We start from the raw sequence: 27,222 nt of genomic DNA on the forward strand, positions 1-27,222 counted from the left end.
GGGCACTGAGCCCGTGGACTCCGTCTCCCCAGACATGGAGGGCCTTGTGGACACCAGTGTAGCCAAGATTGTGTCTGACCGCAACCTGCCCTTCGTGGCCCGCCAGATGGCCCTGCACGCCAACGTGAGCCCAGGCCACCTGAGGGGGTGGAGACGGAGGGGGTGCACGCCGCGGTGGGGGCTCAGCGTACTTCTCTCCCCCCCAGATGGCCTCCCAGGTCCACCACAGCCGCTCCAACCCCACCGACGTCTACCCTTCCAAGTGGATCGCGCGGCTGCGTCACATCAAGCGGCTGCGCCACCGGGTGGGTGGCTGGAGGGTGCCAGGTGGGGGTGGGTGCAGAGAGAGCATGCCCATGGTTCTTGACGCCCCGCTCGCCACAGGTCCGGGAGGAAGCCCACTACCCAAGCCCCAGCCTGCCCCTGCTGCACCCGCCGGCCCCCGCCAAGGCCCCGGCCGAGCCCACGCCCACGTATGAGACCGGCCAGAGGAAGCGGCTCATCTCCTCGGTGGATGACTTCACCGAGTTCGTGTGAGCCAGGTGCCCGGGACCCCTCCTCTCACATATGCAATGAAATAAAAGGGTCCTGCGGCCAGACAGACAGACGGAGGCCGGGTAGCAGTCAGCCCAGTGCCTTTATTTGACTTTGTCTGTTGTGGGGAAGAGACGGGCAGGGTCGAGGCTGTAACAGGGTTCAGAGCCCTGGGGCCCTCACACACCCCACCTGCTTGTTCTCATGCTCACAGTCACACACTCGTGCCCCAGGAGCCAGCCCCTGGGGCCAGGCCTTTCCCCTAAACCACCCATGCCAGCCTGTTCCTCACCCAGGGCCTGATACTGGCAGGCCCGGTGTGCACCTTCTTCCTCAGTCTCGGGTGGGTGAGAAAGAGGGCCACGGTGCTGGGGCGAGTGTGGCTGTGCGCTCCAGCAGATGGCCCTGCCTGAGGCCAGGACGCAGCTGTCACACAACCAGCCCCCACCCCCACCCGCAGGGCACAGACGGGGAGGGGGCGCATGGCTTCAGCCACTGAGAGTTGTAAGGGGAAGAGCAACATACAAAAATACATCTTTCATATAAATTACTGACATGCACAGTGAGGCGGCCATGGGGGGGCAAGTGTGGCAGCACGGGTGGGGGGGCTAATAACTTAGGGGGAGGGGCAGCCCTGGGGCCAGGGGAGACCTCAGCCTGGGGTGGGGGCCCAGCCCTGCCGCCCCTGTGCCTCAGAACTGGGGCATTAAGTGAGCTTCTCAGTCCCAGACTGCTGTCCCTGTCCCCCAGGGGGCTGGGGAGGGGCCTGGGCCCGGCAGCCCTTGTAAAGTGCTGAAGCCCCAGGGAGCTGATCCAGAAGCGGCTGTTCCTACCTAGCCCAGGGCGGCAGAGAGTAATACTGAGCGGTGTCCTAGCAAAACCCACGAGGCCTTGGCCCCTGGCTAAGTGCTGCTGGGGTGGATCTTGGTCTTGGCCCGCTGAGACTTCCTGCTGGGGCTGGCGGCCAGGCCGATGCCTCGACTGGCCTGGGCCAGGCAACCAGGCAGGCCTGGCGACGGGGAGGTGCAGCCCCGCAGGCTCTGCAGCCGCTGCTCCAGCTGGTACACGTCCTCCGTAGCCTGGTTGAGCCGATCAAACTGGGCCAGCAAGGCCTCAAAGACGGCCTGGAGGCGGGAGGGCTCAGGCTCCCCACGGGGCCCCGGGCGGCCCAGGCCTGCGCTCAGCCCATCCAGCTGGCTGGAGGAGGTGGATGGGCGCGAGGCATCCGAGCCCGTGCTTGGAGGCACCGGCGGCGACGACTTGGAGTCCCTGGACGAGCGAGAGGGCATCGGCTCCACGCCTTCAAAGCGCACTTTGTGGCGGAACTGGGGATAGCACATGGGCTCAGTCAGTCCGGCTGCGCCCAGGGCCTGTCTGAGCCCGGGGCGCCCCTCTCCGGCCCGCTGGGCCATACCCACCTCCTTGACCTTGCTAACGCCCAGCCAGAGGCGCAGCCTGCGCAGGAGCAGCTCCACCATCTCATAGTCCTGCGGTTCCCAGGCGGGTCGGTAGAGCTCACCGCGGAGGGCGTGGTAGCGCCAGCGCAGCAGCACGGCCCCCAGCCGCAGGGCGCCCCAGAGCCGCAGCGCCCAGAGACCGGCGCACAGCAGCGGGGACAGGCGCCAGGACTCGGCCGGGCATGGGCCCGGGCCTCCAGCCCCGGGGCACAGCACCAGGAGCGCGCGGGCAGCACTCTGAAGCGAATCCACGCAAGAAGAGACCAGCTGCGGGGAAGGGCGCGTGAAGCCGGGCCGGCTGGTCCCCGCCCCCGCCCCCGCCCCCGCCCCGGCGACGCCACCTACCAAGACCAACAGCTGGGCGTAGGCCGCGGCCAGGGCGGCCAGGGCCAGCGCCGCGCCTGCCAGCTCCGGCAGGGCCCGGCCCAGCGTCTTCCCCAGGACCGACCACTGGCGCACGAAGCGGAGCTGCTGCGCGGCCTGCGGGCGGAGGGCTCAGCTGGGACCCGCCCGCGCCCCCCCTGCCCGGCCCCGCCCCGCCCCACCCGGCCCCCGCCTCACCTTGACCAGCAGCAGGAAGAGCAGCGAGGCCGCCAGGCCGCGGGCCGCGGAGCCCAGCTGCGCCACCTGGTCGAAGCTGGTGAAGCGGCGCGGGCGGCGACGCACGAAGCGGGCCCACTGGCGGTCGGCGGCGCCCAGCTGGGCCAGGCGCACGAGCGCCGCGGCCGCCGTCAGCGCCAGCAGCAGCCACTGCGCCCAGGTCCCCGGCCGCGTCGCCCGCGCGCGCCCTTCCCGCCGCCAGGCCCGGGCCTCGGTCGCCGCCAGGTACCCAGCGAACAGCAGCAGGCACACCTGTGGGGGGCGGGGTCAGCGCAAGTCCCGCCCCGGGAGCGGCCAGGGGCGGGGCTAACGCTGGGGGCGGGGCCAAGGGCCCGGCGCGCGAGGCCTGCATCAGGTGGGGGCGGAGCCTCTCGGGCGCGGGCGGGGCTTCCACTCGGTGAGGGGCGGGGCCTCCCGGGGCGGGGCGGGGCGTACCGAGGTGAGCAGCGGCAGCGAGAGTCCCGCGCTGAGGCGCCGCAGGGCGAAGGGGCGCACGCTGAGCGCGGCCACGGCGCGTCCGGCCGCGGGGAACTCGAGGCGCAGCGTCACGGCGGCGTGCAGCCCCACGGCCGGGCTGAAGCGCGTGAGCTCCACGAACACGGCGCGGCTCCTGCGCGGCAACGGGCAGGCGGGAGGGAGGGCGCGTTGAGGGCGGCGCTGGGCACCGCGGGGGGCGTCGGGGGCGCGGGGATCTCGAGGGAGGCGGGGCTGGGCGGGCGCCGGGGTCTCGGGGGCGGATCCGGGGTCGGGGACGTCCGGGTTTCGGAAGAGGGTCCGGGGTCTGGGGGGGTGTCCGGGTCGCGGGGCGGGGCCCACCTGCCGTCGATCCAGCGGTGTTGCCGCAGCCACGCCAGCCGCCGGCGGCTCTCCTGCAGGCTGGGGCCGAGCTCCTGCACGTAGCCGCCGCCGCCGTACACCGCACACGCGCCCCAGTGCCAGGCTCTGCGGGGAGCGCAGCATTGGGCGGCGCCCCGGAGCTCCTAGCAGCCCCCTCCACCCCGTCCGCACCAGGGCCCCCCGCGGCCCTCTCCGCTCACCCCAGCAGCTCGGGCGCCGAGTAGGCCCACGTCTCCGAGCCATTGCCGGCCGTGCTCTCCCAGCCGACGCCGTAGTCGCTGGTGCTGAAGCCGCCGGTGGCCGAGCAGGGGCGGGCCCCAGGGCACAGTGCTGGGGGCAGAGGGGGCGCGCGCAGGGCCCGGAACACTGAGGACCAACCCGGGCACCTGCTGCTTCCCCAGGGCTGCACACCCCCCTCCTGGTGCCCACCGAAGTGACACCAACAGCACACCCATCACAGGGCAGGGAACACACAGAGAGGACTTGTCGCCCAGCTGAGGGGCAAAGCTGAAAGCAGGAGCCGGGAGGGTCCTTTGGGAAGGGCGCAGGGCCAGTGGCGGGGAGCCCCCTCCACTCACCTTCCTGTAGCCGCACCTGCCGCAGGCGTGGGGGCCCCAGCTCCGGGCTGGACTGGTTCCCGTGGATGTAGGGGAGCAGCACGTGGGACATCCAAGGCCAGAACTCATCCGACCTGCCCGGACCAAACACGCAGTCACCCAGTCCTGCCCTCGGCTCCCCCGGGCCACCCGTCCCAAGCCCAGAGTGCTGCTCCTGCCCCTGCCCCTGCCCTGCTGGAGAACGGAGCTCCTCCAGCTTGGGTTGCTGACACTTCGGGCTGCCCTGCTTCGGGGAGCTGGCTCCCAGCAGCCCTGCCCTCCACCTATCAGAGGTCCCCTGTACCGAGTGATGGCCAGGAAGGCCTGGCTGTCCAGCCCCTGCTTGATGGCGCTCTGCAGGCGGTAGGCGTGGCCATGGCCCGAGGCGTCCCCATAGCTGGCCAGCAGTGTCACCAGCAGGAATAGCATGTACACCAGGAGGCTCTGGGGAGGTGGAGGGGTGCTCAGCTCCAGCACCCCCAGACCAGTCTGAGTCCCTCCCACTGGCACAGGGACCCTCACCTGCCAGCCTCCGCGAGCACACGGGGGGCAGCCTGGGCCCCGCAGCCAGGACTCACCCTCAGCATCCTGTGCAGTCTCCTGACCTTGCGGGCCTCCTCCTTGGCCAGGAAGAGGGCAAAGCCGTGTGGGGGCCGGACGCGGGGCACGTGCTCACCCACGGGCGTCACAGTGGAGCTCCCCAGCAGGGCGTCGTCTTCATCTGGGTGCAGCCGCTTGGCAACCAGCGAGAAGTACAGGGCTTCCAGCAGGACCTGGGACGGGGCTGGCCTTAGGCCCCAGCCGGCCCACCTGGAGAGGCCCCCCCATCGACCCGCTCACCTTGAGAGGTCCCCACAGCACCCCACTCACCTTCAGGGGCTCCCAGCCAAGGAACGACGCCAGGAAGCTGGAGCTGCTGGATAGGAGCCACATGACGCTCACGCCAGGGGGGAAGCTGGTGCCGACCCAGCCCGAGACCCCGACAGCCATGGCCACCAGGAGCAGGCTGAGCCCGTGGGCCAGGGGGGCACACCAGGCCGGCAGCAGCCGTCTTCGCAGACCCTCCACCAGCCCTGTCGGGCAAAGATGGATACGTGACCAGTGTCCTCAGAGGGGGCCCGGGTGCCAATCTGGGGACCCCAGGCGTACCTGTCCTGGAGAGCTTGACTGGCGGGGTCTGCTCCCAGGTGAGCCCCGGCGGGGGCGGCACCTTCTCCCCCAGCCTCTGCAGCATCAGTGTCTCCGTCGTGTCCCCAGTGGTGCTGGACCTGGGGCCGGGTGGAGGCCGTGAAGTGAGCATTCCACCAGAGGCAGGCGAGCACTGGCCCTCACCACCGCATGCCACTGGGAGGGGCGGGGAAGGTACCACCCCCCGAAGCCATGGGGGCCCCCAGTCTCTGACACACAGGCCGTCCACATCCTGACCCTGTGACCCGTCCACTCCCCGTCTGTCCAACTGCCCACCAACCCCAAGTCCGAGCAAGTGCTGCACCCTCGGCTCAGCATGCACGGCCAGTGCAGCCTGGACCGTCCGCCGAGCTCCACTCAGGGCAGCTCCGTAGCCTAAGATGAATGTCACTCTGGGGCAAGGCTGTGAGGGGCTGAGAGGGGAAAAGCACAGCCCAGCCACAGCCCCAAGTGTAGCCACTGTCCCCCAGCAAAATAAGTTCCTTGTTTTTCTGCTTGGTGTGTCTCGGAGAATAACAATCAGGGTGTTGTTTTCCTTGAAATTGACTTTTCTGGTTATAAACGCAATATTTAGTGCTTCAAGAAACAGGGTGAGATGAAGACAAGACACAACCATGAGCATTTCCGTCAGGCAAGGGCAGCGGGTTACAGGCTCCCTCCACTCCTCGCCATGTGAACAGAAACCTGTGGCAAGTGCAGACCCCACGTGGGGCACAGTGCCCGACCCACGGGATCCCACATGGACCTGACAGCTGCCTGAGAGCAGGTGGTGCAGCCGGCCCCCGATGGGGTAGAGTTCCTTCAGCCGCGTGACAGAGATTCCCGATCCCACTGGGAGCCAGGGCTGCTGCAGCTCGTGGAGAGCAGAGTGAGTGAATGACCCCACATGGGGAGCAAGCACGGCCGTGGGCGGCAGCAGGGCCAGTCCTGCCGGATGTCCCTGAGAAAGTTCTGGAAAAAGCACTCATAGTGGAGGAGCCACAGACACAAGGATCCAGGCTGGGGAGAGCAAGCAGTGACATGGCTGGAATGGGCACCAGCGTCTCCTGCCCACCAGGGATGCTGCCAGGCCTGGGGTGGCCCCCGAGCTGGCCCAGTGCCACTCACTGCTGGCCTCTGGGCCCACCACAGGCTCGTCCCTGTGGAACCAGGAGGGTGCTGCACAGTGATGGACTGGCTAACGAGGCCACCCGTAAAAGTCACTGCAGCTACCACCTGCCCTCCTGGGTACCCTGCTCGGGAGGGGGACCGTCCAGCATGTGCTGGGAATCTCAGGCTGCCCTGGGGGCCTCCCACCCACAGCCAGAGCCAAGCCCTGGCCAGCCAGCCGAGCTGTCATGAGTCCCTGCACTCGGGATAAGCTGTTATGGGCAGTGGCGAGCAGCACCAGCAGTGCTCAGGGGCAGGTGGGGCACGTGCAGAAGAGAAGCAGCAGAGGGGTGATCCGGGCAGAGGTGGCAGCTGGAAGGAACGTGCAGAGGGGCAGAAGGAGTGCGGAGCCAGGCTGATCAGTCTGAGTGGCCTGAGGGGCTCCCTGCCCCAGAACCTGCCATGTGTAGCAGGCAGGCACCGAGCTCTCCTGGAGAATGCGGTGGGGGCAGGCACGTCACCGCCTGGGGCAGGGGTTGCTGGCTCTGAGACACACAGGGCAGGGCCTGGGCCCTGAGGAAGCTGTTTCTGAGGAAAGAGGGACTTTCCTATCCGTGTAAACGGGATTCTAGGGCCCGAGACAAGAGACAGGTGCGGAAGGAGCAGGGGAGGCCACCACGCTTCGGCCTGGAGCTGTTCTCTAAACTCGTCGTGTGGCTGAGCCTGAAGGAGCTCCCACAGGGCAGCTTGCAAAGACGGGCAAGGGCGTCTTCTTTATGAGCTCCTGGCGTCAAGGGAAGCTCTGTCGGCACCAGCTGGAGACAAGCTTAAGGAGCAGCGACGCCGCTGAGTCTAAATTCCAGCAACAACCCGTTAGAATACCAAAATGTCCAGCTTTCAACCGAGATCATAAGATATACAAAGAAAGAGGAAGCAACAGCCCAGGGAGGAGGAGATGGAAGTACCAGGAACCATCCGGGAGGAGGAACGCACCCAGGACAGTCCAGACGGAGACGTGTAAACACTGGTCCCAGATACGCTCAAAGAGCCAAAGGAAAACACGGACAAAGAACAAAGGAAATCAGGAAAATGACAGACGAACACAAAGAGAATATCAACAGAGTGATGAAAATCACGAAAAGGAACCAGAGCTGAAGACAACAGAGACAAAAATTACAGCCCCCAGAAGGGCTCAAGAGCAGATTGGAGCTGGCGGAAGAAAGAATCGGTGAACTGAAAAAGAAGACAATTGAAGCCTCCAGGCTGAGGAGCAGGAAGAAGAAAGAACCAAGAAAAGTGAACACAGCCTGAGGAACCTGTGGGACCCCACAGAGCAAAGAAAAAAATGCATTGTGGGACCCTCAGAAGGAGGAGACAGAATATTCAAAGAAACAATGGCCGAAAACTTCCCAAATGTAACAAAAGACATGCATGTACACATCCAAGATGCACAACCATCACCAAGAGGCGTAAATCCCTACAGGCCCACACCGTACCAGGTTAGAATCAACCCATCGAACGCCAAAGATGATGAGGGAATCCCAAAAGCCACAAGAGAAGCACAACGTGTCACGCTCAAGGGAGCCTCAGAAGGTCCAGTGCCCACTTCTCGTCGGAAACCACGGAGGCAGGAGGCAGCGGGGGATGCAGCTGAAGAGCTGGGAGCAAACAACTGCCAACTGCGAGTTCTATATCCAGAAAACTGTCTTTCAAAGCTGAGGGAGGAATTAAGGCATTCCCAGAGAAACAAGAGCTGGGAGACCACGTCACCCCCGGGCCAGCCAACCCCCCTTGGGGAGCCCTGCAGGTTGAGAGGAAAGGACACTGGACAACGGGCTGAAGCCACGGGAAGGAGCCAAGACCTCGGGTAAGGGTGACGACAAGAGGAAGTATAAATGCCAGGACTACAGCATGTCTGATCTGTAACTCCACCTTTTAGCTCCCACAGGATCTAAAAGGCAAACGCATAAATGTGATAAACCAATGGTTTTTGACTCGCAATGTATAAATGCGTACTCTGCGACGAGAACTACCTACAGGTGGGGGACGGAGGGTAACGAACGTAGTTTGTGTGGGCTACTGAGCTCAGCCTGGTATCGAAGCAAAGAGAGCTTTATGGTTTTAGGATGTTACGTTTAAGCTCCGTGGAGCCACAAGGAAGACATCAAGAATACGCAGCTCACAGAGGCAGGGCGTCGAGCACAGGTTAGCAGCAGCGGGGGCAGGAGCAACGCAGAGGAGAGCAGGGTTTCTGTTTGGGGTGAAGGAACGTTCTGGTAATGGACAGAGGAGAGAGGACCGCGACGTTGTGAGTGTGATTCGCTGAGTGGTGTGCTTGGGGGCTGGGATGGAAGACTTCTGTTTCGTACGTATGTTCCCACAGTGAAAAACAAAAAAAGAAAGAGAAGGGAAAAGAGATGATGACAATTAAATGCAACAGGATGCGGGAGGGGCTCTAAGAACGGAGGAGGAAAAGCTCAAAAGGACGTTTCTGGGACACAAGAAGGTTGGAATCTAGACTGTAAGCTTTCTACCACCGTTAAATTTCTTGCGCTTGGCACCTGCTCTCGAGATGGTCACCTGAGGGACACCCCTGCTTGCAGGAAGGGACATGGGGGGCCGCGCGTCGAGGGGCTCGGCATGTGCGGCTCTCCAATGTCGAGAGGGAGGGAGGGGGAAGGAAACATGAGCAAACGTGGCAAAATGTGGATATTTCCGTGTGTGGGGGTGTATGTTGGAGTTCTCTGTGTGGGGTTTGTTATTTTTATAACTGTCATATAAATTTGAAATTAGTTCAAATAAAACATTAAAAAAAAAATTGTTGCAGAAGGATAGGAAGGAGGTGACCCCCCAGCGATCCCCGGTGCTCACGCCACGGCCGCGTGTCCCCTGGGGGGCCCTGCCCGCTCCCACCCTCCCCCAAAGGGCCCCGCTCCTGCCCAGCCGGCTGAGGGAGTCACCCGTGGGTGCTCCCCACAGAGGCGGCCGGGCCTGGCACAGGGGACGTGGGGCAGGGCCTCCAGGCCTGGGTCGCAGTGCCCCCCACACCCCTGCCCGGGGCCCGGCACTCACAGATCAGAGAGCGGGTCCACCTCCGCCTGCGTGTCCCGCGTCGGGGCCAGGCCACCGGCGCCTTCGGCCAGGACATGGCGGATCAGGTCTTCGTCTGGAGGGGCAGGGGCATCAGGGCCACCCGGGAGCTGGGGGACCCCCCACCCCAAGCCCGGCCGTCCCCTCACCTGAGGCTGAGAAGAACTTGGTGGGTGAGGAGGGGCTGACCAAGGAGAGGCTGTCCTCCTCCAGCCCCCGCGGGCAGCCCCGGGCCAGCTGCTGCAGGGCACTGCCCATGACGGACGGGTCACTGAGCAGGTCCGGCCAGCTGAGTGTGCTGTGGGGGACACGGTCGGCAGGGGGTGCCCAGGAGGACACCTGCACCCACCCCCGAGGCAGCTGGAGTCGTCGCACACGCTTAGACGGGGCCGCGGAGCACGCATCCTGGGACAGTGCGTGACAACACAGAGCTCGGCCAACACGGGGGACCCCCACAGCCCGGACCCTGCACGCGCAAGGTGCAGCGACCCACCTTTTAGAATCATCCAGAAATAAGTGGCTGCTCATCTGTCCCACGAGGGCCTGCTGAGAGGGACAGAGGGCCTCAGGCTCTGGCTGCTGCGGGGCCCAGCCTGGCCTGGGAAGGGCCCTTGCCAGCCCCAGCCTCACCTGGGCACGGAGCCCCGAGAGGCCGAGGAAGGAGCTGCCCAGCCCCGACGCGTCCAGCAGGCTGTTGACCCCCAGTGCCTGCTGCCCTGTGGGGGACAAGCCAGGGCCCCCGGCAGCCTGCAGGGAGAAGGCAGTGGCTTGGCGGGGGCAGTGCAGGACCTGGTACAGGTGGACATGACCAGAGCTGCCCCAGAGAACGCTGCGGAATGAGGGACACGCCCTGCCCAGGTCCTTACAGCAGCCACTGGCCACCGCTGCTTCCAGGCCCTTGCAAGGTGGCATGTGCAGCGAGACCCGGATTTCTCACAGGGTTTGCTTTAACACGGACAGCCGTGCACGACGGTGCCCCCTTGGTGAGGCTGCAGTCCTGCACGCTTCGGTTCCTGTGAGGGTGTTTGCGTCTATACTCGTGAAGAACACCAGCCCATGGTTTTCTTTTCCTGTGACGCCTCTGGCTGGTTTTCGTTTGGGGGAATACTGGCCTTGGAGAGGGAGTGGAGATGCGCTAATTCTTCCCCAAATGCCTGGTGGGATTCGCCGGTGGAGCCATCTGGCCCAGGGCTTTCCTCCGTGGGCAGGTCTCCCCCTGCCCAGGTGGGTCTGGGGCCCGCGAATGGACGGAAACGCGTCCATCCCATCGGCGTCCGGCTGCGGGGGCCACACCCCTATGAGCACACCCCGCCCACCTTCAGCCCCGACTTCAGTCATCTCGGTCGGGCCCTTTTTCTCTGGGTCAGCCTCACTCAAGGTCTGTCAATTGTGTTGATCTTTTCAAAGAGCCAAACAAGGTCCTTCGTCCTCCTCACTTATGTGAGAATGAGATTAAGTTTAGCTTTCACACAGGATAGGTGTGCCTAGCAGGGTGGGGCAGTTAAGGAATTGGTAGAAGGTTAAAAAGACAAACTGTAGTCCACAGTCAGTCCCCCTGCTTATCCGCCCACTATCCACAGTCAGTCCCCCTGCTTATCCGCCCACTATCTACTATCCTTGCAGAGTGGAGCCTCGGAATAGAGGTTCTCAAAATAGCCTCATAACTTGTTACCAAACTAGCCCAGACTGGCTCTAAAGAGGCCTGGGCATAACCATTATAGTCAGGGGTAGAGATTTGTTCCAATGGTTCCTAATGTTGGGTGGGAAAGGTATTTCAAATGTTTCCAATTTGTATGGGCTGCATGTTGCAAATTTGCCAGGGCTAGTTAGGCTTGTGGAATAGAATGTAACCTCTGGAGTATCAGCCAATGGAGAAACGGGAGGGACTTGCGGTTAGGCGTAGGGAATAAATACTGCTGTGTCTATTGTTCTGCGCACCAACGCCCACATCTGGTTGGGCGCCCGTTCTTGCAAGACCGTGAATAAATTCTTTTCTTCTCCACAATCAGGTGAGCGTTTGTTCCTTCTTAAGAACAGTGCTTGTTTCTCACACTTAGCAGCCGCTCTGGACAGCTTGGCCCCAGAGCCCCTGCAGCCCCCATGCCCAGCACACCTTGCTCCGGGACATCCGGAAGAGAAAGAGGATGGCCAGGTAGAAGGGGTAGGCGAGCACGCTGGACACCAGGCCGATGGCGACCGCGCCGACAGATGGCGGGAGCAGACTGGGGCCCGGCCCCGTGCTGTGGAGGACGAGAGCCAGGACGCGGGGTTAGCGGGGAGGGCCGGGGGCTGCCGGGCGGGGCCGTCCTGCCACAGATGGGCACCCACCTGTGGGCAGCATCGCCCACGAGCCCATACCACACGGCGTTGGTGCCGAGGAAGAGGCTCATGAGGACGATGCAGCACGTGGCCCTCTGGACACGGGTGAAGTGGCTGCGCGGTGGCCGGTCCCAGACGGACAGCCAGATGTGCTTGTCAAAGAAGCCGCGCTGCAGCTCGGCCACCAGGAGACGCCGGGACCGCCGCAAGGCAGCGTCACCTGCGGGGGGGGCAGCAGGGGCTGCAGGCGCTGCAGGCACGGACCCCCCAGGCCAGCCGCGGGGCGGGGGGCACAGCCTTACTTGCGGCCAGCACCTCCTTCTCCACCAGGCCACCGTGGGCCTCCGTGTCCACCGAGAGCCAGTCGTTGACCAGGAAAAAGGTGCTGCGGGTGCTCTGCATGTCCCTGACGATGACGTGCTGCAGGAACCAGGCCGGGCTGAGCCCTGTGGGGGGCGCGGGATGGGTCAGGGCCGCCCTCGGGGCCGGGGCCGGGGGCCGGGGGGCCGGGGGGCCCGGACCTTTGTTGTCGTGCCACACACGGATCTTCCACACGCGGCCCAGGCTGTGGGGGGTGGCAATCTGGAAGATGTCCAGGCTGTTGCGATGGAAGGCTCTGTCCCCGCGCAGGTGCCGGTGGCCGCTGCGCCTGTCCGCCCCGTAGAGCATGATGCCCACGTGCGCCGTGGTGCCTGGGAGGGGAGGGGAGAGGGTGCTGGGGCGTGGCCACCCCACAGCCCCAGGCTCGTGAACTCTCGGCCGCTGTCTGCATCTGTCAGCCTTTGCTCATCCAACAAGCGCCAGCGCCCTTGCTGCACCCAGCACAGTTACCACCATTTGTCAAGCAAACGCCAGACCGCAGGGTGATTCAAATCTCAGTTACTCGCAGGGCACCCGTCACCCTCAGGACGGCAGAGTCAGATGCTTCAGGGCTCCGCCCCCATGGAAGCTGCAAACCACCGGCAATAAATCGCAAAACCAACTTCCTCAAAGCTCCAGACAGCAGCTGGGGAACCCCAGTGACAGGGCGAGCAAGCATCAAGACAAAGGCCTCCTAAAAGCGGAGGCTCTCGCCAGCCCCTCCCCTGCTCCGCGCTCGCAGTGGGAGTCCCTGGCCCCAGTTCTGGAGGGAGCACAGCCCCCCAGAGCTCCCCTCATGCATGCACTGGGGCACGTATGCCTGGTCCAATCTGTCTGTGGTGGCCTGAGGGACTCGCCTTCCCAGAGCCTGCCCTGCATCAGAAGGTGGCTCACGAGCTCCCCTAGAATGCGGTGGGGGGAGCCAGGGATCACTGAGTGTGGGACACACAGCGCAGTGTCTGGGACCCCAGCGAAGAGAGACGTTCAAGACCATGTAAATGGGATTCCCAGGGCCACAGGCACATGCTCAAGACGAGAGGCACGAGCAGAAAGGCCCAGGGAGGCCCTGAGCTCTGACCTGGAGCCACCCTCTAAACTCATCGTACGGAGAAGCTCTGATGGCGAGCACTCCAGCACGTGAACGTGTCAAGACTGGGAAAGGGGTTTTCTCCCATCCCCCTTTTTTGTTAGCTCCTGACATTCAAGGAAAGCTCTGTCGTAGTGAAAGCCAGGTACAAGCTTAAGGGACAGATGCCTCACAGTCTGTCTTCCAGCAAAAATACATTAAAATATCAAAATGTTCAGGTTTCAACAAAAGATGATGAAACACACAAAGAAACGGGAAGTGACAGCCCAGACAAAGGGGAAGATAAAGCCTTAAAAACCATCAGTGAAGAGGACTACAGGTGGGACATCCCAAAGACTAAAAATACGGTCTATGATATGCTCAAGGAGATGAAGGAAGACACAGAGAAAGAAATAAAGGGTATCAGAAAACCAGTGAATGAACAGTATGAGAATCTCAATAAGGAGACAATTTTTAAAAGAAGCCAAACAAATACTGCAGTTGAAGGCCATAATAACTAAAATGAAAATTCTCCTAGAGGGTTTCAACAGCAGATTGGAGCTGACAGAAGAATGAATCAGTGAACTCAAAGACAAGACAAAAGATTCATGCTCAGGAACAGAAAGAAAAAAAATTTTAAAGCGAACAGAGACTATGAGACCCCTGGGACATGCACAAGTGAACCAAAATATGCATCACGAGAGTCCAGAAGGAGAAGAAAGAGAGAAAGCGGGCAGAACAAAGAAAGGCAGGCAGAAAACTTCCCAGATTTGACAAAAGACTTGAATATACACATTCAAGAAGCCCAACAAACCCCAAACAGGATAAATCAAAGAAAACCATGCCCAGTAGTCAAACTGTCAAACGCCAAGGACAGGGAGAGAGTTCTGAAAGCTGCAAGAGAAAAGCAACATTATGTACAAGGGAAGTTCTTGCCAGAGCAATCAGGCAAGAGAAAGCAATAAAAGGCATCCAAATTGGAAAGGAAGAAATAAAACTTCCCCTGTTCACGGATGATATGATCCTACATGCAGAAAGTCCTGAAAAGTCCACAACAGAGCTGCTGAGCTTACAGACAAACTCAGCAAAGGGGTGGGGTACAAGATCAACACACAAAAACCAGCAGTGCTTCTATCCAACAGTAACGAACAATCGAAAGAGGAAATCAAGAAAAAAAATCCCGTTTATAATAGCAAATAAAAGATTCAAATATCAAGGAATAAATTTAACCAAGGATGTAAAGGACTTGTGCACAGAAAACTTAGAGCACATTGCGAACGGAGAGCAAAGAAGGTGAAGTAAAGGGGACATTCTGTGTTCATGGATTGGAGGACTAAACATTGTTAAGACGTCAATCCTCCCTAAAGCGATTTACAGATTCAACACAATCCCAATCAAAATTCTAACAGGCCTCTATGCAGAAATGGAAGAGGCAATCATCAAATCTGTATGGAAGGGTAAGGGGCCCAAATGGCCAAAGCCATCTTGAAAAAGAACAAAGTTGGAAGACTTTAAGGAAATGACTGAAATGGTGCAACTGTAACCCATTACGTTCTTTGAAATTTGCTAACTACTTGTTAAATCATCCTTTGACAGTTATCACTTTTTTGTATATATGTTATACTTCACCATAAAAAAAGGAAAAAAAAATCTTAAAACAGCATGGTACTAGAACAAAGACAGACACAGACCAATGGAATAAAACTGACAGTTCAAAAATAAACCCTCCCATCTTTGGCCAATTGATCTTTGCCAAGAGTGCCAAGTCCACTCAACTGGGAAAGAAGTCTCTTCCACAAATGATGCTGGGAGAACTGGACGTCCATATGCAAAAGAATGAAGGGGGACCCTTACCTCACACCATATACAAAAATCAACTCAAAATGGATCAAAGACCTAAATATAAGAACCAGAACTATAAAACTCCTAGAAGAAAACATAGGGAAGCAATTTCAGGATGTTGTGTTAGGCAGTGGTTTCTTGGATTTTTACAACAAAAATATAAGCAACAGAATAAAAAATAGATAAATGGGACTTCATCAAAATTAAAAACTTTCTGTAAAGGACGTCATCATGAAAGTAAACACGCAACTGACAGAATGAGAGAAAATATTTGCAAACTACATTCCTGATAAGGGTTTAATATCTAGAATATATAAAGAATTCCTGTAACTCAACAACGAAAAGACAGACAACCCAATCAAGAAAAGGGCAAAAGACTTGAATAAACATCTCTCCAAAGAAGATATGCAAATAGCCAAAAAGCTTATGAACAGATGCTCAACATCATTAGCTGTTACAGAAATACAAATCAAAACCACAAGATACCATTTCATGCCCACTAAAGCGGCTGCTAAAACAGGAAATAACAAGTGTTGGAGAAGATGCAGAGAAATGGGAACACTCGGTGGGAAACAGTTTGGTGGTTCCTCAGAAAGCCAAGTGTAGAATTACCATATGACATGGCAATCCCCTGTCTAGGAGTACACCCAGAAGAAGTGAAAGCAGGGCTCACGTGGATGTTTGCACACCGAGGTTCACAGTGGCATTGTTCACAATTGCTAAGATACGGAAGCAACCCCAGGTGTCCACCAACAGATAAATGGATAAACAAGATGCACATCCGATGGGACATCATTGCACCGTAGAAAGGAAAGCAGCTCTGATGCACACAACAACACATGAACCTTAAAGACGTCACGTTGAGTGAAACAAGTCAGACACAACAAGGCAAATACTGTGTGATCTCACTGGTATAAAACGATAAGAATAAGCAAATTCATAGATCCAGGAACTCGAATACAGGTTACCATGGGGTGGGTTGGAAGTTAGTGCTTACTTGGTAGGGAGGTTCTGTGCAGGGGGATGGAAAGTTCTGGTAATGGATGCTGGTGATGGTGGCACAGCATTTTGGACGTAATTAATGGCACTGAATTATTTATTTGAATGGTTGAATGCATTTGAATGTGTTTCTTTGCATGCGTTACTAGAATAAGAATTTAAAAATCCATTGAGCTGCACAACACAAAAAAGACATCCTAATGTAAAGCACAGATTATAATTACTAGTACACTTACGATGTTCTCTCATCAATTGTAACAAATGTCCCTGCCACTGAAAAGGGTGCATGGGAACTCTGTATTTTCTGCATGGTTTTTCTGTAGCCTACAGCTCCTCTAATAAAGAAAAAATTTTATTAAAAAAAAAACAAACTCTCAGAGATGTTCCATGACACCGAGCACACAAACAAGACAAACTCGGGAAGGTGGGGACAGCTCGCCAAGGCCCAGCAAAGAGCTCGCTCCTCACCCCACCCAAGTGACAAGCTGGAAGCGTCACTCAAGCCACCCTTGGCAGGTTTTCCACAACGGAAGGGAGCGCCTGGATGCTCAGCGTCTGAGGCTTTCAGCGACGGTGCACTGAATACACACCAGCAGGTAAGATATTTTCACGTCCCTATGTGCTTTTCTTTCTATATGCTGTGACTGATGGTAAGAAGGTGTGCCTTGAAGAAAACCTTAGCGGTCATGGACGATCGTAACCTTCCCCGTTGCTGACTCATGTTGCCTGCTCGGCTAGGGTGTGCCCGGGCGGCTGTGCCACGCGAGGACAGCCTGTCTGTACGCTGCCTTTCTCAGGAGTGCAGGCAGTCTGTCCGTCCAATGCCACGGCAGGGCAACAAGCTAAAGCTTCCCACGCCCTTCACAAGCTGAACTCTTTTCTGCCACCTGCTGCTGCCACCGCTCTTGGGTCCTGACAGAGGAACCCCGACAGAACCCACGGCCCCCACCGCCAGCCCTCCGTGCCCTCACCTGAGCCACGGCCCCAGCCAGTCTTGACCAGGATCTCGTACTTGAAGCGGCCGCCCTTCCCGCAGAAGGGGATGGCGCGGACCCGGCTGACGTCCAGGTGGTCCAGCTTTCGCAGGACCACGGCTGTGACTGCGTAGGTGGCCAGGCACACGGCACATGTCAGCAGAACAACGTAGTTCATGCCCGCGCCCAGGTCCTGGGGGGACAGGGCTGTCAGGGCAGGGGCTCTGTGCAGGTGTCACCTCCAGGACAGCCAGGCCCCCCACACCCTGCAGGGAGCCCAGAGGCGGGGGCCCCGCTCACGGGGAAGACGAAGTGGACGCGGCTGGGTGGCACGAAGAGGCTGGCGCCGAAGGCGGTGAGGTGGCGGGTGAGGCAGACGGCCTGGCCGGGCGAGGTCTCCTCCAGGACCACGGTGCCCTCCGTCCGCCACGTCATCTCCTCCTCGCTGAAGTACTGGCACAGGGACGCGTACAGGCCCACGGAGACCTCCAGAGCCGACCAGTGGAAGTGGCTGGTCAGGTTCAGGTAGTAACTCCCGCCCGGGTCCCCAGTCCTGGGGGGACAGAGGGACAGGGTGGGGGAGTGGCTGGGTGCCGAGGCACTGGGGCTGCTCCTGGCTGGGTGACGGTACTGCCTGGTGCACTCTCAGACCCTGCTGCAGATCTGGGCTCCCGGCACCCCCACCCACAGCTCTGCCCCCACAGCCCCCAACGGCCCCACCCACCTGGCCCCACCCCCACAGCCCCCCAATGGCCACACCCACCTGGCCCCGCCCACCCACAGCTCTGCCTCCACGGCCCCACCCATGGCCGCACCCACAGCCCTGCCCACTCATAGCCCGGCCCCAGCCCCGCCCACTCAGGGCACTGCTCCCTACCCTCCTGACTCCGGGAGTCCTCCCTCTCCCCCTCGGATGACCTCTGACTCAGCAAGTGCAGACCTGACAGCGCCCCTCCCCTTCCCCCCAGCCCACCCAGGGCCTGCTGTGGGCCCCGCGACCCCCCGAGGAAGCGCTCACCCCGGGGCGATGAAGAAAGTGTAGGGCCTGTGGTCGGCACCCACCAGCGTCCCCGGGCTGACTTTCTTGCTGGCCGAGCAGTTGTGCTCGTTGGGCCAGGGCGCCGAGTGCAGGTAGATGGCCAGGTAGGGCTCAGGCTCCTCGGACAGGTAGCGCTCTGGGGACAGCACACACCTGGTCGGGTGCCGCCCGGCTGCCCACACGCCCGGCGACACCCAGGAGCACCACCGAGGGCCTGTCAACGGGGCCCGGCAGGCCCGTCCATGTGGGGTCCCGGGAGCCCTCCTTGCAGGAAGTGATGCACGGGCCCGCTCCCCACCCCCGGGAGCCCTCCCTTGGCCTGCAAGGACCCTGGGGACCTGTGCGGCTCCTCTGAGCCTCACTTCCCTCCTGTGCCGGGGGAACCACACCCACACCCTGTTCTCCGGGGCCAGGGGAACCCCGAGAGCAGCAGACAGGCTCTGCCAAAGACTATGGGCCCAGGTGTGCTCCCAAGGAGCGCCTGCCTGCCCACCCACCCCTCTGCTGCCCCCGAGGGATGGCCCGGGTGCCGCGGTGGCACGCACCGTCGAGGACCGTGTACGTGAGTTGCAGGTGCAGCCCAGCTGCTGGATTGCTGTTCTCAGCGGTGACCACGGCGCTGACGGAGGCTCGGGGCGCAACGAGGGCAGAGCCAGTAGGGACCCCATGGCCCGGGGCGGCCTGGCCCGAGTTGTTGGACACCTTCACGGTGATGGCCCGCTCAGACGCCAGCTGCTCGATGGGAATCTGGGTGCCGGCCTGCGTCTGGAAGGCCATGGAGGCCACCTTGGTGGAGACAGTGTAGTTGCTGATGTAGCCAAATGGGAAGGGGTTGGAGTCAACGAGGAAGATGAGCTGCACCACGTCGCCAAGGCCGGCCAAGGCCCCGCTGAAGGCCGTGGGGATGGAGAAGTGGCAGCTGGGGCCCGAGGCATTGCCATAGCACAGCAGGCTCAGCGGGTCGGAGCGCTTGCCCTGAGCCACGATCTCCTCGCCCGCCAGCGTCAGGGGCTCCTCGTTGAGCACGCGGGAGCGCATGAGGACGCGCATGAGTGCCGACGACAGGTTGTAGGCCCGGGACGCCACCATCGGTGAGGGCGGCTCGGGCCCCAGCGCCGGCACCTGCAGGCCTTGCACGTCTGAGCTGCCCAGGTGGATGAGGTCGCCTGTGGGCACAGGGCCAGGGGTCAGGGGGTACCACAGCAGAGCCGGGGCCTGCATCCAGCCGCCTGCCCACCCACCTGTGATGTTGAGGATGCTGTCGGCGATGGTGGTGGGCGTCGCGGTGCCCTGGGTGGTCTCATCCTGCAGGATGCGCACCATGCTTTCCAGCTTGTGCAGCGTCTCCCTGAGGCATGAGCGGCACACAAGCTCCCTGCTGGGCACCTGCAGGGCGGACGCCTCGCTGACCAGGGCCGGGGCTGCTCAGGGTGGCCAGACCCCTGGCCAATGGCCTGGCCTTCCCAGAGCCCCTCCATGCTGCAGCCAGAGGAACCTTCCCCAGTGTGAGGCCAGCGGGCTCCTCTCGGCCCAGGAGTGAGCACCACATTCTCCAGTCCCTGACCCTGGATCCCACCCATCCGCCACCAAACCCATGGTGGGGGGGGACACGTCATGTGACTAAGAGCCAGGCCACGTGGGAGGCGGGGGATGCCACGGGGGGGGGCAGCAGGTGCACCAAGTGGAGGACCAGGGGTGGCGCCATGTGGGGTGTAGGCACCTCTGCAGCAAACACCCTCGCCTCTTCTCCATCGAGACTCTGCTCCCGCCCCTGCTGTCCCCGGCCGTCAGTCCCTCCAGCTCCCGTGGGCCTACAAGGCCCGTGCAGGGGCAATGCGAGGCCAAGGTGGTGCGAACAGGCCACGGTCCCCTGGGTGCTCGGCGGGGAGCTGCAGGGCGACCCCTGCACCTCATGCCCTGCACCAGGCCATTCTTCAGGGCCTGGGCATTCTGCAGGGTTGTGGCGACCGGCACCCTGGGGGCCTGCACTGGGCAGCAGCAGAAAAGAAGGACCGAGTCCCACGGGCCTCCGGGAGGACCAGCTGCGGAGGCAGCAGCCCCAGGGCCACCCCTCTCCCTCAGTGCCCAGTGCTGCCCCGGCACCTGTGCCTGGCCATCCTACCGTGCACTGGGCCAGTGCGGCGGCGATCTGCTGGATGTCGTCCACGGTGTTGACCCGCAAGGACACCAGTGTCTCCGTGACGTTCCTGCGTACCTGGACACGCAGCTGCCGCTCGGGAACGGGCTCTTCGGCCACGGCGGGAAACTGCTCATACTACGGGGGGCGAGAGGGGGGCGTCAGCAGTGGGGGGAGGCAGCCTGGCCTGGCAGCGTGGTTCAGGAGCACCCACAGCCCTCAGCCAGGGGTGTCTCGGGGCGCCCGGGGCTCGCTGCTATGTGATGCCAGCCTCGCCTCAAGCACCAGAATTGTTCCCTCGAGAGCAAGCAGGGTGCATGCGAACCCTCTGCTGGGGCCCTGGGGCGGCACAGGACGTGACGTGGGGAGCGCTGCCTGAAGGGCACCGCGCCTGGCAGCTGCTCATGGGCCCTCACCTGCCGGCAGCCAGCGGACGAGCTCCTCTCCCAGGAGCACTGGGTCTGGGTCCCACCTCGCCCCCACCCCGAGCGGCGGCAGGCACCCAGGAACTCCCCCTGCCCTGCACGCCCCCACCCGCTCTGCTGACCTCGTTGAGCACCGTGATGAGGGCCAGCGAGTACTCAATGACGTGCTGGGGGTCTGCCTGCCTCTGGAGCCCGGGCAGCACGCGCTCCGTCAGGCCGTGCAGCCAGCGCGCGAGGCCCTGGGGGCCTCCAGGGGGCTCCGGCAAGGTGATAGCCAGTGACCTGGAGGGTGGAGGGCGGAGGCCGGACCATGAGCTGGCCCGGCTCCCACTCCCCACAGGCTGGGCTCCCGCTGCCCCCCAAGGCCCTGCTCCCACTCCCCACCCCAGATCCGCTCCCACTCCCCTGAGGCTGGGCTCCTGCTGCCCGTCCACCCCCTGCCTGGGGCTCACCTATTGAGGGCAACCACGGAGGCCCCCAGCTGGTCCTGCACGACCACGGCCAAGCCCACGGTGAAGTGGGGCTGGAAGCCCGGCGGCAACACGGCCCCGTAGGCGGAGAGACTGCCCTTGTAGACGCAGAACTCCTGACAGTGAGCCTGGCGACAGCGCCGCAGCAGCAGGGCGTACACCAGCGGGGCCTCTGCGTCCTCTGCGTCCCGCCAGCCTGCGGGACCCATGCGGCTGTCACCTGGGCCGCGCCCCCGGCCCCCACGGCCACCCCCGGGCCGCCGTGAGCCACTCACCCGCGCACTCGAAGCGCACCTCGGTGGTGAGGGCGCGCACAGCCTCCAGCGGGAAGAGGCGGCAGGTGCCCCCCAGGGGCGGGCGGTTGGGGAAGAGGCGGATGGAGGCGCAGCCCTCCTCCTGGCCCGAGAGGCCCAGCACGGTGAGCGTGAACGTGTAGCCCTCGCCGTCCCGCAGGACCCCGCGCCGCACCACCAGCCGCATGCCCTCGCTGCCCGTGGACGTGGTCGTCTCGTCCAGCACCAGCGTCTTGTTGCTGAAGGTGCGCGCTGCCCAGCGCTGCGGGAGCGCGCGGAGCGTGAGGGCGGGGGCGGGGCAGCAGGAGGCGGGGCTAGACGGGGGCGGGAGGTGGGGCCGGAGCCGGAGGGGCGGGGGCAGGAGGCGGGGCTAGACGAGGGCGGGAGGTGGGGCCGGAGCCGGAGGGGCGGGGGCAGGAGGCGGGGCTAGACGAGGGCGGGAGGTGGGGCCGGAGCCGGAGGGGCGGGCAGCAGGAGGCGGGGCTAGACGAGGACGGGGGTGGGGCCGGAGCCGGAGGGGCGGGGATAGGAGGCGGGGCTAGACGAGGGCGGGAGGTGGGGCCGGAGCCGGAGGGGCGGGGCAGGAGGCGGGGCTAGACGAGGACGGGGGGGTGGGGCCGGAGCCGGAGGGGCGGGGATAGGAGGCGGGGCTAGACGAGGGCGGGAGGTGGGGCCGGAGTCGGAGGGGCGGGGAAGGAGGCGGGGCTAGACGAGGGCGGGAGGTGGGGCCGGAGCCGGAGGGGCGGGGAAGGAGGCGGGGCTAGACGAGGGCGGGAGGTGGGGCCGAAGCCGGAGGGGCGGGCAGCAGGAGGCGGGGCTAGACGAGGACGGGGGGTGGGGCCGGAGCCGGAGGGGCGGGGATAGGAGGCGGGGCTAGACGAGGGCGGGAGGTGGGGCCGGAGTCGGAGGGGCGGGGAAGGAGGCGGGGCTAGGCGAGGGCGGGAGGTGGGGCCGGAGCCGGAGGGGCGGGGCCCAGCGAGGGCGGTGCAGAGCGAGGGCTCGCAGGCGCCTCCTGACCGTCCCTTTAGTCCCAACCCCCGGGACTCACTGGAGGGACCCGCCCCGAGGAGCCACCTCCCCTTCCTCCCCCCTCCGCCGCCCGCTCACCCCCTGCTTGGAGCCGCTGCTGCAGTTGAGGCAGCGGCCCTCCAGGTACACGTGGGAGCTGCGGCTCACTTCGTACACCGCCTGCGCTTTGCAGGACACGCACTCCAACGACACGATGGGCACCCGTCCGCTCCGGATCAGCACCTGGGAAGGGGCGGGGTCACGTCGAGGCCACGCGAGGGGCCCCCATGTGCCCTGTGACACGCTGAGACCCAAGGCGGCCACTATCCTGGGGCAGCCCAGCCAGGGGTGCCCAGGCCTCGCCCTTTGCCCATGTTGCTCCCTCTGCCCGGGAGGCTCCCCCAGGGCGGTGTCCCCAGCCCCGCCTCTGTCCGTGGAAGCACCTGAGGGTGGGAACAGGGCCCTGCCCCCACTCGGAAACAAGGGGCCCCTAGTCTGGGACTACAGCCCTCTCTAGGGCTCTACACTACCGGAACATGGTCTTTCTGTTTAAGACCCCAGAGCTTTTGCTGCTCCTTTAAAATCGAGAGTGCAGCGGTGTTCTAGCGCGAGAAGGTGCAACACTGAAACGGTGTCTGCTTACACACAACTCATCCCCAACGCAGCAGTAATTCAGAAAGACCCTAACAACCACCAGAACAACAAAACACAGCAAACCCCTGCAGAACAAGAGGGAGTGGGCGGCTGTGCTCTCTGCAAGTGTGGGGACACCCCCTGCTCACTCCTCCTTGGCGGCCACGCCCCTGTCGCATCCCATCCCACCCCGGGCCCAGGCCGCCCGGCACCCACCGTCTGGTTGGTGGCCTCCTCCCTCCGGCCAGCCTTCCACACCGTCAGGTCGAAGGTGTACTGCACGCCAGCCTGAAGCCGCTCCCGGGGGATGGTGAGCACGCTGCTCCCGCGGGGCCCGAAGGCCAGTGTGCACCCCCCCGCCTCACCCTGCACGAGAGGACAGCGTGAGGGCCAGACCAGCCCGCCAGGGGCCCAGAGGCCGCCCCCACCCCTGCCAGACCCGACACAGGCGGACCTGGGACGAGGCCGTGCAGGCCCAGTGGAAGCTGAGCGGCGTCTGCTCTCCGTCCTCCAGGTTCGGGTCGTAGGACTGGCTCCCGTCCAGCACCAGGTCCTGTGCGTCCGACCACACGCGGTACGAGCCACCCGCGATGATGGGCACAAGTCGCTCGGGGGCCACCGTCACGTTGGCCTGAATGCTCCGTGCCAGCGGCGTGTCCCCAAACGACACCACGAACACGAAGCAGTAATGGCCCACAGGCAGCGCCAGCCGTGGCACCACCAGCTGGGGCCGGCTCACGTCCACACCAGGCAGGGCCACGTGGGCTGTGCGCCCGGGCCGCTGGCAGCTGGTGGCACGGTACACCTCCCAGCGGTACTCGGTCTGGTAGGTGACGCAGCCGCGCAGGTCCACATGGGCCTCCAGGTAGTTGCGCTGCGAGCGCCGCATCAGCACCTGCGGGGGCAGGGCCACGTCCACTGCGGGCTCCTCGCAGGCCAGCACACGGACCGTCACCGTGGCCTGTGCCACGAAGCAGCTCACCAAGTTGGACGCGTTCACCACCACACGGTAGTCCCCAGGCTGCAGGTAAGCATGGTCGGCCCAGGGCTCCTGCGTCTCCTGGGCAGGGGCCCCGTCCCCAAAGTCCCAGCGGTAGGCCACACGCCATGACCCGGGGTGCGTGGCTGCCTCGAAGCGGGCCGAGCGGTTGGCAAAGCAGCTGCCACTGCGCAGCACCACGTGCTGGATGGTGTCCTGCACCTCCAGCCGGCGCGTCACGTTCTCTGCGCCCAGGTCGTTGAAGGCACGCACCTGGATCTCCAGCAGCCCCGCCGCCACAGGGGTGTAGGTGACGTCGCGGCCCGAGAGGATGACCAGCGAGTCACCCTGCACCTTCTGCAGGGTGAAGTACCAGGCATAGGCCACACGCGAGCCGCGCTGCACCCGGGCTGAGAAGTTGTGCTCAGCTCCCGTGGGGATGGCCGGCTCACAGCAGTCGGGCACCTGCAGCCCACCAATGGCCTCCAGCACCGCCACCCGCACCTGCGCCTGGGCCCGGCTCACACGGTTCTCGGCCTGCACACTCACCAGGTAGTCCCCCACCCGGGGGAAGCTGTGCGAGAAGCGGGGCCCGGGCAGGGCCTCGGGGCCAGCCCCGCTGACCTGCAGGTGGAAGCTGACATCCGAGCCAGTGGCAAGCAGGGCCTGGAAGTGCACGAGCTGCCCAGGCTCCACCACCTTGGCGCTGGCCCACAGGACCAGGCCCACGATGGGCGCTTCCACCGCGAGGCTGTGCTCAGCCGCTGCCCAGCTGACCGCGTTGGAGGCGTTGAGCCGCACGGAGAAGGTGCCGGCGTCCGGGAAGACCACGGTGATGTGCTGGCCTTGCCTGTGGCTGCCCGGCACAGCCCAGCTCCAGTGGACGTCGGTGCCTGAGGCCAGCTGGCCCCAGAAAGGCACAGCGGAACCAGCCACCACGAAATTGAGGTCCAGCTCGCCCGCCCAGATGCTCAGGCCCCTCACGGGCACCTGCACAGACACCCCGACGGTGGCATTGGCCGCAGCCAGCTGGTTCTCAGCCGTGACGGTGACCAGGTGCAGGCCGGGCGTGGTGAAGGCATGGGTGGTGGCCGGCTCTAGGGTCTTCCAGCTCAGCCCCTCCTGCAGGTGCCAGGTATATATGACGCCACTGCCAGCCGCCAGCTCGGCCCTGAGGGCGATGCTCTCATTGACGGCAGCTGGGTTGGGGGCGGCGGTGGCCGCCAGCTCGCCCACAGGCTCCATGAAGTCCACGGTGCGGTTGGCCAAGGCGCTGCCCAGCATGTTGGTGGCACGCAGCTGGACATGGTAGGTGCCGGGCTCGAGCACGGTGAAGGCAAAGGCCTTGCCGCTGGCGGCCAGGATGGGGCCCCCAGCCCGCTGGGCGGTCCAGCTGTAGGAGACGTTGGTGCCATCCCGCAGCATGGCCTGCAGCTGCAGCGTGTGGTTGGTGGGGAAGCAGCAGCCACCGCCGCCCCCCGCCACCTGCAACCCCTCGATGTGCTGCAGGACGTAGACAAAGATGCTGTCCTGGGCGGCACCCACCTCATTCTCGGCTGTGACAATGATGTTGAAGGTGCCCACAGAGCGGAAGGTGTAGGAGATGGTGGGGCCCCCGGGGATGGGCGTGCAGCGGTCGCAGAGCACCCAGGAGTAGCGTGCAGGCCCACCCGCCTCCAGTGTTGTGCTGAAGCCCACGCTGCCGTTGAGGGGCACCACCGTGCGGCTGGCGTTGACCACGAGCCCCTGTGGCCGCTGCACGACCGTGACATTCAGCCAGGCCTCGCTGTGGCTCACGTCGTTCCAGCCGGCCACTCGCACGCTGAAGTCACCGGTGACGTTGTAGATGTGGACAACCGAGGGCCCCTGCCACTGCCCGCCGTCGCCCAGCTCCCACAGGTAGCTGGCAGGGCTTCCGCCACCCACGGGGGAGAACAGGTAGGGCCGGCGCAGCTCCAGCACACCTGAGCCGTTCACCCGGATGCCCACGAGGGCCACGGGCTCCTGCACCTCCACCTGTGCTGAGTCGTTGGCTGTGGACACGTTGTTGGACACGGTGACTGTCACCAGGTAGAGGCCGGGGGCCCGGTAGGTGTGCGTGACCTCAGGGCCCCTGGTGCGCACAGCGGCCGCCTCGGTGCCGAAGTCCCAGGCGTAGCGGTAGGGGAAAGGGGGCCAGGCATGGGCCTCCAGGTGGGCCTCGTCCCCGAGCCGCACGAGCTGCCTCTCGGGCTGCAGGGTGACACCGCCCAGCTCGGGCTCCACGCAGACGCTGCTGAAGAAGTGAGCCTTGTTCACGGGGCTTGACAGCACCAGCACCAGGGAGAAGGTGCCGGCCCGTGTGAAGTTGTGCGTCACCCAAGGCAGGCCTTGCACGGTGGTGTTGGCCGAGCCATCCCCGAAAGTCCAGTCGAAGACGTAGCGGGCAGGGTCCCCGGGGACGTGGGCCGTCAGCCGCGCCTCGGGCTGCACGGGGATGCAGGCGGCGGGCTCGAGCCGCAGCACCTCCAGCACAAAGACGCGCACGGGCAGGCTCTGCGTCAGGCTGCCGGCCGGGCTGGCCGCCCGCACGGTCACCGTGCAGCTCTGTGCTCGCAGGTACACGTGCTCCACGGCAGGCTCGGGGCCACTGTGCACCGTGCCGTCCCCCATGTCGAAGGTCCAGGTGACATTGTCCCCGGACTCCAGGGCAGCGCTGACCCGCATGGGCGCGCCCTGCTCCACGGCCGGGCTCAGGTGCACGCTCAGGCCGCGCAGCTCCTCAAATACGCGCAGCTCGGTGCCCGCCGCCGCGCTGCTCACCATGTTGTCGGCCCGCAGGTGCACACGGTACGTGCCCCGCTCGGCATATGTGTGCTCAGCCTCCGGGTGGCTCTGCGGCACAATGGGGGAGCTGTCCCCGAAGTCCCAGGTGTACAGGACGCCACTGGACGTGGGCAGCGGGCACGGGGAGAAGGTGACAGGCAAGCCTGCCACCAGGATGCGGCTGCTCACAGCCACGGCCAGGGCGGGCAGCGCGGCCCGCACGCTCACGGGCACCTTCCGCGTCAGGTTCTCAAAGGGGTTGGAAGCCAGCACTGTCAAGTTGTACTCACCTGCGGGGGGCATGCCCAGGGTGGGGTGGGACGCTGGAACCCTGTGCCCCCAGCCCCAAGGCGCCGCGTTTGGTGTAAGAAGCCCTACAAGGGATGGGATCCCTCCAAGGCCAGCGTAATTTTTTTCCTCAAATCCCAGACAAGCGTGCAGGCCCGCAGGGGGACACAGCCTCACCTGTAGGGACCCCACCC

General features: G+C 63.3%; 2 protein-coding genes across 20 annotated transcripts in view; one reads left to right on the forward strand and one right to left on the reverse strand.

Annotated features, from left to right (window-relative positions):
* Positions 1–627, forward strand: part of TSC2 (TSC complex subunit 2) — a 33,435-nt gene extending 32,808 nt beyond the window's left edge. For all 13 annotated transcript variants that reach the window (XM_037813965.1, XM_037813968.1, XM_037813966.1 and 10 more), the window contains 3 exons: positions 33–124; positions 207–305; positions 385–627. In XM_037813965.1, the coding sequence (XP_037669893.1) occupies positions 33–124; positions 207–305; positions 385–537 (344 nt within the window). In that variant the 3' untranslated portion in view covers positions 538–627. The remainder of the gene's footprint in view (positions 1–32; positions 125–206; positions 306–384) is intronic.
* Positions 619–27,222, reverse strand: part of PKD1 (polycystin 1, transient receptor potential channel interacting) — a 50,973-nt gene continuing 24,369 nt past the window's right edge. Inside the window, exons 15-46 of one of the 7 annotated variants that reach the window (XM_037813964.1) lie at positions 23,411–27,030; positions 23,173–23,322; positions 22,423–22,566; positions 21,298–21,577; positions 21,005–21,218; positions 20,675–20,834; positions 20,113–20,265; positions 19,232–19,376; positions 18,536–19,156; positions 17,970–18,126; positions 17,252–17,504; positions 16,949–17,144; positions 12,232–12,402; positions 12,013–12,156; positions 11,720–11,930; positions 11,505–11,631; positions 10,022–10,138; positions 9,885–9,934; positions 9,541–9,689; positions 9,374–9,467; positions 5,174–5,292; positions 4,895–5,097; positions 4,603–4,797; positions 4,329–4,468; positions 4,007–4,119; positions 3,629–3,758; positions 3,408–3,533; positions 3,027–3,201; positions 2,553–2,843; positions 2,337–2,471; positions 1,953–2,258; positions 619–1,859 (exon numbers count right to left, since the gene is read on the reverse strand). In XM_037813964.1, the coding sequence (XP_037669892.1) occupies positions 1,437–1,859; positions 1,953–2,258; positions 2,337–2,471; positions 2,553–2,843; positions 3,027–3,201; positions 3,408–3,533; positions 3,629–3,758; positions 4,007–4,119; positions 4,329–4,468; positions 4,603–4,797; positions 4,895–5,097; positions 5,174–5,292; positions 9,374–9,467; positions 9,541–9,689; positions 9,885–9,934; positions 10,022–10,138; positions 11,505–11,631; positions 11,720–11,930; positions 12,013–12,156; positions 12,232–12,402; positions 16,949–17,144; positions 17,252–17,504; positions 17,970–18,126; positions 18,536–19,156; positions 19,232–19,376; positions 20,113–20,265; positions 20,675–20,834; positions 21,005–21,218; positions 21,298–21,577; positions 22,423–22,566; positions 23,173–23,322; positions 23,411–27,030 (9,512 nt within the window). In that variant the 3' untranslated portion in view covers positions 619–1,436. Of the gene's footprint in view, positions 1,860–1,952; positions 2,259–2,336; positions 2,472–2,552; positions 2,844–3,026; positions 3,202–3,407; positions 3,534–3,628; positions 3,759–4,006; positions 4,469–4,602; positions 4,798–4,894; positions 5,098–5,173; positions 5,293–9,373; positions 9,468–9,540; positions 9,690–9,884; positions 9,938–10,021; positions 10,139–11,504; positions 11,632–11,719; positions 11,931–12,012; positions 12,157–12,231; positions 12,403–16,948; positions 17,145–17,251; positions 17,505–17,969; positions 18,127–18,535; positions 19,157–19,231; positions 19,377–20,112; positions 20,266–20,674; positions 20,835–21,004; positions 21,219–21,297; positions 21,578–22,422; positions 22,567–23,172; positions 23,323–23,410; positions 27,031–27,222 lie in introns of those variants that run through there. The other 6 variants (XM_037813961.1, XM_037813960.1, XM_037813959.1 and 3 more) reach the window with 6 other exon arrangements.

The sequence above is a fragment of the Choloepus didactylus genome, chromosome 21 (genome assembly GCF_015220235.1).
Source record: "Choloepus didactylus isolate mChoDid1 chromosome 21, mChoDid1.pri, whole genome shotgun sequence".
Lineage (NCBI taxonomy): Eukaryota > Metazoa > Chordata > Mammalia > Pilosa > Megalonychidae > Choloepus > Choloepus didactylus.